The following is a 9,140-nucleotide window of genomic DNA, read 5'->3' as shown; positions in this document are numbered from 1 at the left end:
TGTAATGGACTATTGCCTTTTGCAGTTTACTATCCTGCCTGCAAACTTTTCTTACATTGTGTTAAACGACCTGACTTGACAGTATGGTGATGAGGACCTAGGAATTCTGCTCTTCACTTCAAGCCAAGTGACAAAAGGTACCTTTTCTGTATGACTTTTCGTTTGGTCTATAAATAGCTTTTCAGGAAACTCGGCATTCATAAAGAAATGTTGAATTTATGGTCTGGAGTTCCTCGTTCACGACTGATATAAACCTTGGACACGGACCATTTTTATTTGTAATGTTTATGTTGGTATTCAAACATTTAAAAGACATTTTATAGACTAAAAGGTGTGTTATATATCAGAGCTGAATGTGTATTTTTAAGTTGTACTTAAGATGCTGAAAATGAAAAATAATTGCAATTATATTCCAAATGGAACTGAATTGATTCTTTGCTTAAGAATATGATAACGTCAGAGAATAGCTATTAACTTGGTAGATCATGCTTATCTAGTATTGAACTTGTAGCCTTTTTGTATTAGCAGCTCAAACTTTTTTGAACGTGTGCAAATAAGCTAGAGGAATTATCAGGATCAGAAGATCTGCTATGCTGCTTACTATATTAGAGGTATTAAGCAGTGTAAAAAGAGCTGTCATAAGAATGAAGTGTTCCTTTGTTTATGAAAGGTATTTGAGGGCCAGTGCGAGCGGCTAACAGCGCGCCGGCGGGGCCGATAGCCTCGGACCTCGAGCCGCGAGCCCAAAATCAAGCTGTGTTTCCACTGTCGATACCCTAAAACACTCCTCCACAGAACAACGTCACACAATCCCACCGTTTCACCAGCACAGGGAAGCTAGCAGACTGAAAACTAACTACACCGGGAGTGCACATCAAACATGCTGAATCAAACTGATGATCATTATTTCACACAAAAAGATAACACGCATTTGTATTCATTTAGGCCTGCTTCCATTTATTTGTGATCACAGCAATGCACAAAACAACCCCAAAGGCTTACATGTTTAGAAAAATACTATTAAAATATATTTTACGCTACATTAATTTTCCACTAAATTATGCGATCTGAGAAGGCTTGAGCGATCACTTTAATATTATCCCTTCAGTCAGAGCAACAGAGGGAGCTCACGGACGAGCCTTTGGGCCGACAGGGGAAACAAGGCTAATGTGGCAATAACAACAGCTGTCATCATTTCTCAGTGAGTAAAATGTGTCAAATCAGCACTGAAATCTTTCAGAGGAAGGAGAAAAACTAATTTTTTTCTTATGTTGACAGAATTTAAGTAGTAATATGGAATAATGTCTCATTGTTCAACAATATGTATTGATTTGTTAATCAATGTTAAATCAATGATGTATTACTGTCCTCTTCACCCAGATTGAACTCATCTTACTATGGATGTTTTGCGTGGAAAGTTGTGGTAATGGCTACGGTGATGCGAAACAGCTCTGATAGCGATGTGGAGGCCCAGCTAATCTATGCTCTCACGCTGCCCGTGTCCTGCGCTATAATCCTGATCAACCTGCTCATAATCCTGGCCATCACCTGCAGCCGTCAGCTTCACAGCTCGCAGAACTACTTCTTCGTGAGCCTGCTGGTGGCCGACCTGTGCACAGGTGTTGCTCTTCCCTTCATTCCCTGGATGGGCCTGAACCGCCCGCTCAGCTTCTCCTCCTGTCTGCTGGTGCACATTTTCCCTAACTTTCTGTTCCTGGCCTTCCTCTCTAACCTAGTACTGGTGCACTACGAGCGTTATCGTAGTATCGTGAGTCCCCTCCGGCGTGGACAACTCTGGCTGCATCGGCGATTCGCTCTCGCTCTGCTAGCCGCGTGGATGCTGCCGCTACTGTTCGCTCTGTTGCCTGCCTTCGGCTGGAACAACAAGGCTATTCATGACCGGAACGGTTGTTGTCCAGAAACCAACAGCACGGCACATTCGAACTGCGTGGCGTTGTCTGGAGAGCGTTGCTGTACATACCGAAGTGTCTTTCCTAATGCTTTCATCTATTTGGAGGTGTATGGCCTACTGGCACCCGCTATCCTCTCCATTGCTGCGATGACGTGCCGTGTGCTGTGGATCACCCGAGAACAGCTGAGGGACATTCAGCGTCTGCAACGGGCCGTGGCAAACAAGGGATACAGACGGAGACTGGAGATGCGTTACGCTTGTTGTGTGGCAGCCGTTTCCCTCGCCTTCTTGGCCTGCTGGGTGCCCTACATTGTTTACACTCATATAGGCATGGAGTTTTTGCTTCGTCGGGGAGGAAAGAGCGATCGCACGGGCCACATTGTGCTGTCCTGTGTCGGGGTCGGGGGCATTGCTGTCGTGCCCCTGCTTCTGGGACTTGCCAACAGGGAGTACACAGATCCGGTCAAGAAACTGTTCCGCAAACTGCGGCACCGCTGCGGAAATACAAGTGTGCAAATGGACACTAGACTTCCGTTCTGTCGCAGCTGATGTGATTGACTTTCAATTGAAGTTTATATTTATAATGTTCATAAGATAAACTGTGATTTTGGTTTCATTCTCAAAATAAAATGGTTTGGAAACATAAAATGGTTTGGGCAATATAAACAGAGGACAAAATCAGCTGTTTTGGAACAAATGATTAAATTTGGGAGACAATAACTTTATTTATCATGCAATTTCAACTTTATAACTTTGTAGAACTTCTACATTCACAAACAGCTATATCACACACTGCATGAAAGGGAATATTCGAAAAACCATAATCGGGGCACTTTAAACAAAACCAACAATAATGTTTTTGAATGGATTGAACCTGCGCTATTGAGGCTCTCGGCAGTTCAGACCTGTGCAGTGGGTCATTGAATACAATATGGATTTACTTCTATTTTTGGAGTGTTCCCAGTGTTTTGAAACAGGTTTTCTCTCATAGACAGATGCCCTAACATTCTATGTTAGATTTTCCTGATGCCACGCAGAATTCATCGGTTCTCGTGTAATGACCAGCAGAGCAGCCGCCTCCTTCATGCTTTGTAGAGGGACGATGTTCTGGTGTTGGTATGCAATATTTTTTTTCTCCCAAAACTACAAGTTCAAAACATGTTCGAGAGGAACATCTCATCCTGTCAATCATACCTCAAGTACTTACAAGTGGCTGTTATAAGTTTTATGGCTATAAAAGTCACTGTTACTGTGAGGACTCTGAATAAAGAACACATTTTTCAACATTTGAAATAAATCCAGTAATGTAAAGTAGTTGGCGGAATGTCACCGAGTGTAGTTCATTTATATATATAGCCGCTCTGGAGAAAACAGTGATGTCATCGTACAGCTCAGTTCAGTTTTCATATAATGGTGGAGGAGATCAATAATATTGCTGAATATTAGGCCAGTGGCAAGGAACCAAAAGTCAAAGTGACAGAATGGAGAAAAAACCCTTGGGAGAACCCAGACTCAGTCGCTCAGTTCTGCTCTGGCCAACAAACAAACAGTGTATGATTATGATTCAGACAACATTACAGGTCAGAAGTCAGATTGGATCAGAATATTCAGGATATTTATCCAGTTCCATCTGGTTGAAGATCGGAGTCACACTGGTATGGAGACGGGTTTGTTGAGGATCAGTGCCGATGGCTGTCGTGTCGATGAGGCCTTCACAGGGGAGAGTCTAGATCACACAACCTCTGCTGACACTTCAGGGATGCGTTGTGGTCGTGTCTAGGCGCAGGTCCACCATCTGATCTGGATACGGCCTGGATCCGGCTGACTACATTAAACCTCGGGATAAACAGAGAGACTAACATTAGCGTAGATGCCATTATTTTTATGATGTAACGAGTACATCGGGTGTTATGGGAAGTGTTCCCAGTTCCGGCTGACCAAGTTTATGCAGCCTAACAATCATTTAACTGATTTGAATAATAGAAATTGGTAATGTTTTTTTATGTGAATGCCAGGTTAAAGAGATGTGTTTTTATTCTAGATTTAAACTGACAGTGTGAGTCTGCTTCTCGAACAATGCAAGTGTAGGTGCTAATTATCAACTGGCTAGAATTTTGAGATTGCAATATACCTGAAGGACTATAATGTGTTAAGAGCTCGCTCAAGTACTGGGGAGCTAAACCATTTAGTGCTTTGTAAGTAATTAGCAAGATTTTAAAATGTATGTTGACAGAACCAGGCTAATATGGTCCTATTTCCTGGTTCTGGTAAGAACTCGAGCTGCTGCGTTTTGGACCAGCTGTAGTTTATTTATTAAGCGTGCAGGGCAACCACCCAGCAGAGAATTACAGTAATCTAGCCTTGAGGTCATGAACGCATGAACTAATTGTTCCGCATTTGTCAATGAGAGCATATGATGTAATTTAGATATATTTTTAAGATGGAAGAATGCGGTTTTACAGATGCTAGAAACGTGGCTTTCAAATGAAAGATTGGTATCATAGAGCACACACACACACACACACACACACACACACACACACACACACACACACACCCAGGTTCCTAAACGACGACAAAGACTTGACAGAGCAGCCATCAAGTGTTAGACAGTATTCTAGGTTACTACGTCATGAGGTTTTTGCCCAATCATTAAAAACTCTGTTTTTGTCAGAATTAAGTTGTAGGAAATTACTAGTCATCCAATTTTTTATATCAGCTATGCATTCCGTTAATTTTGTGAATTTGTAAGTTTCGCTGGGGCGCGAAGAAATATAGAGCTGAGTATCATCAGCATAACAGTGAAAACTAATGCCATGCTTCCCCGAAATTCCTGTAATTTCCGCCACTAGAGGTCATTTATTCAAAACAAAGGCGTAGCTTGATGACGCCATAAATGAGTGTGGAATCTTGGGCGTTGTCGTCTTAACTATTCACCAACACAGCCAGCCGATGGAAATCAGTCTGACGGACTCGGGCGGAAATCTAATATATGTATATAGGTTAATAACCTTACTGTATTATGAAGCAGGGTGGGGCCGAGAGCCTGGAAAATTTTACACTGCTGTTTTTATTGTGCTTGAATGCCACAGTCGCCCACTGTCACTCCTGTCGTTTTGTTTGTTTTTCTTACTATTATAGTTGCATTTAATGTCCACTGTGGCGAGCAGGCCGAGGGCCGTGTCTGATAATGAGCGACACCTGCGCGACGCACCGGTCTCGTATCTCTCACGGAGGAGCGACGACAGTGAAGGACGAGAGAGGACCAGGCCTGGACATTTATGTTATGTTTTGTTTATATGTGTTACAATTATGTTTGATATCTTAAATTAACATTATTTTATTTCATTCTAGTGAAATAGCCGTGTGTGCTGAATTACTATTCATACAGGCACTTTATCTGACTTTATCTTTATTTAATTAAATTGTGGGGTAACAGAGTGCTGTTTTACTTGGTTAAAACAATCATATTAAAAATATATATATATTTTTTTATTTTTTTATTTTTTTATTTAGAGAAACAGGGACAGCGTACAATAAACATTAACCTCAAGGGGGAAGATGCATTGTACCGGGTTTCAGCTCAAGAGCTAAAAGTTATGTTTGAACGTTACTCTGTACTTTTGCTCGGGGCAGGTATGAGACACTTGTTGCACACTGTAGTAAGCTAGATCGATATTAGAATATCATATTAATAAAAGTTGCTAAATGGCATGCAATTCATATAAAATAATATTATATGATGAGCCACTTGACAAAATAACATTGTCTCTCAGGCATGATACGAACATGTTACTCGTGGTAAATCAAGAACACAGATTCAAACAATAAGACTATTGTTGCGCTATATCAATAATTAGCTTTCTGTTGATAAATGTATCCAAACAGTTGCTCACCTGCCTAATAAAATGCATAATATTAAAGTGTCTTCGGTGTTCCCATGGTTTCTGTATGAGTAAAAGCAAAAATCAAGGGTAACACATATACACATAGTATACACATACTGAAGAAATGTTATCAGTTCAAATTATTGACAGTATTTATGCTTATATCTTTCAGGAGCATTGTAAATAAGTGCACATTAAACCCGGAGTGCAGCATAAACCAGTCATGAGACATTTAGTTTGTGGAAAAACTTTGTGAAAGGATTTATGGATGATAGAGGCAACTGCTTGCAGCACAATATTCTCCCTTGAGAAACAACCTCTATTATTCTGCATTCTTTCATAAATAATATCACACTCTCTGATGTGGTGAATTATGCTAAATCTCAAGACACTGTCATACCTTCTTCCCATGCTGACATTCTTCTTAATTTCAGAAAATGATCACTTCTAAATTAAGTATGCAAGAATTTTTGTATGCCATAATAAAGAACATTCTTTGTCCTTAGGTTGTGGCTTTTATGTCTGAAAGGATGAGGGATGCTGTGGTTAAATTTCAGAAATCTGAGCAAAAGATAACAAATTTACATTAGTATGACAGTGACGAAAAACAGCAGTGTAGGAATTCCAGATAAACTGCGTAAGAGATATTTTCAGAGGCTAATACTTTGATTCAATGTTGTGCAAAAGAATAGTGGATTATTTGCCTGCTGTAAATAATTGAATGCAAAATGAGCAATATTTTACCATAATAAAGTTGTCAATCATCTTAATGCCTGAAGTTAGGCTGAAGTATCAAGCAACTGGTTTGTACCACAATACCACTCGGGTTGCTTCAAATTTCTGTGAGTATATATAATCCTGATTCCTAATCTGGAGAAAGCCTATCTATTTATGACCTGTTTGTTACATTTTGCTTTGTGTAGTAACCAGTAACTGCCAAAAAGTTAGTTTTCCTGGAACACATTTACACGTGTAAACCACATTAAAAAAGCACCTTCCTAGATTAGTTTGTTTGACTTAAGAGGGGTTTAAGCCTGACTTTAAACTAAAGTTTGTTTGGATCTTTCATGTATGAAACAGAATTCATTTTTGCTTTGTGTGATGCTTTGTTTATCCGCTTAATGTTACATCTCACACATCTCACAACTTTCTCAATACACTTCCCCGATCCTGAAGCTGTATGGATGCATACGCACTATGACTGCGTTGTGACACTCCACTTGTGGAGGACAGCATGGAAATGTTGCAATCTTTATACTCTTTAAAACCGGAGATCTTCTCACATATCCATTTTTGTTTTTCACATTCAGTACCTCTTCTGTATTTTTTAAAATCTTCCTTGAATAATTCTTAGAAATAAGGTACATGCGCAGATGACGCCCACATACATGAGAGAGGCTGGAAAGTTTGTCTTTACACTCTCAGTTCGTACGGACCCCGCTGATGATGAAATGTATGTAAATTATACTGTGCGCAAGACGTAGCAGCAAAGGGACAGCTGAAGCATACTTTTGACTGAACCCTAAGCCTGAAATGAAGAAATCTGTATTGTTGCTGCCTAAAAGCTGCCTTGATCATATGGACACAAGGAGAAAACAAATGTAAAGTTGAGGAGAAGCAGGCCAGCTGTGGACGGGTGTTAGGAGGATGTGTTTTGGCTGCAGAGAGAGAGAGAGAGAGAGAGAGCGAGGCAGAGAGAGAGAGAGAGAGAGAGAGAGAGAGAGAGAGAGAGAGAGAGAGAGCATTCCAGAGCGGTTCTGCTGCTGGTTCAGCCTTACATGGAACACTGGACTGCGCTTCATGTGGGTCTTACCTATAGGTTTATTACCCACAGAGGAAATATTTGAAATATATGGAAATATAGCATAATTTTAATCAACAACTGATATTTACATTTTCATTTTCAGTTATTGTCCATATTTTGCCACACAGTCTAACCTTAATTGTTTCAAACACATTATATTTTCAGTGTTCTGTAATTCACCCTTCGCCGGGAGTTAGATTGACAGGCGATCTGACCAATCATAACGCTAATAATATGTACTGCCATTTTGTCCGACAAACAAACTATACAGTGTAGTTAGTAGATTAACATCTGTGGACTTGAACTTGTGTATTGATATCTTTCCGCGGTTGAAACAACTTTCCTTCTGATGTTCATTGATGTTTATTTGCTGCTGTAACTAGTAGTAAAGAGGAAGAGATGATCGGTTTTTCTATCACACACATTAAACATACACACACATTTACTGGCTGAAATTACTGATGAAACTAACAGAATTTGAAAACTGAGACTTTGTTTTATATACCAAAATAAACCTGCGCTGTCTTGTTTGTCCTCTTTGCTCTAAGATGTATTTTTCACTGCGTGAGAACATTGACTATATTTACACCAATAATGTGATTATTTCCAATAATCAGAGTAAGGACTTGATCGCAGTAAAATGTTTACATGACACGTGGTGAATTTTTAAGAGAATTGTTTCATATAGGCAATCTGTCCAGGGACGCCTGCAGTTCCCCAGGGTCAGGGGTCATGATTAGGGATGTCATGATTGTGGAATGGTGTCATACAATTGTGATTAACAAATTGTCTTTTTTAGTTTATCTCAGTCATGTTTTTTTTTTTTTTTACTTTACAGAGCATGAACATGAAAGTACATCTACACAAAAAAAGCAAACCAGACAATATAACAGCAAATAGAATGTATGAAAAAACCCACAATGAGCTCCGGTACTCAGAAAGAACAGCTTCATGTGAAGCGGCAGCTGTTAGTAAACTAACCTGGATCCACGCCAACAAGTGTCCAAGACCTTTGACACTATTGAGATGAATAATAGCCAGCTAAAGTCTTACAGAGTACAGCTTTGAAATATTTCAAATAATATTTTAAATATTACAATAATTACAAGTGTTTTACTTTAGTTGTGATGGTGTCTGACATACTGTTGTTATTGAAACAGAGTGATTTGTATTATCAGTGCTTAAAAGCTGCCTTGATTATGTAGCCAAAAGGATAAAACAAATGTAGAGTTGAGGAGAAGCAGGGCAGCTCTGAGGATGTGTTTTGGCTGCAGAGAGAGAGAGAGAGAGAGAGAGTGAGAGAGAGAGAGAGAGAGAGAGAGAGAGAGAGAGAGAGAGAGAGAGAGAGAGAGAGAAAGAGAGAGAGAGGCAGAGAGAGAGAGAGAGAGAGGCAGAGAGAGAGAGAGAGAGAGAGAGAGAGAGAGAGAGAGAGAGAGAGAGAGAGAGAGAGAGAGAGAGAGAGAGAGAGAGCATTCCAGAGCGGTTCTGCTGCTGGTTCAGCCTTACATGGAACACTGGACTGCGCTTTATAATAATA

General features: G+C 40.1%; 1 protein-coding gene across 1 annotated transcript; it reads left to right on the top strand.

Moving 5' to 3' along the window:
- The first annotated feature begins 1,267 nt into the window (after positions 1-1,267).
- Positions 1,268-2,603, top strand: LOC130076788 (G-protein coupled bile acid receptor 1). Its single transcript, XM_056242017.1, has one exon. It carries the CDS (start codon positions 1,427-1,429, stop codon positions 2,459-2,461), a length of 1,035 nt encoding a protein of 344 aa, XP_056097992.1. The 5' UTR covers positions 1,268-1,426; the 3' UTR covers positions 2,462-2,603.
- Positions 2,604-9,140: the final 6,537 nt, after the last annotated feature.

The sequence above is a fragment of the Rhinichthys klamathensis genome, unplaced genomic scaffold (assembly GCF_029890125.1).
Source record: "Rhinichthys klamathensis goyatoka isolate OS25496 unplaced genomic scaffold, OSU_Roscu_1.1 h1tg000689l_1, whole genome shotgun sequence".
NCBI lineage: Eukaryota > Metazoa > Chordata > Actinopteri > Cypriniformes > Leuciscidae > Rhinichthys > Rhinichthys klamathensis.
This window is presented reverse-complemented; position numbering and strand designations above follow the sequence as displayed.

Excerpts from the sequence above, each read along its gene's own strand:
- LOC130076788 (XM_056242017.1), top strand. The coding sequence starts at position 1,427 with ATGGCTACGGTGATGCGAAACAGCTCTGATAGCGATGTGGAGGCCCAG.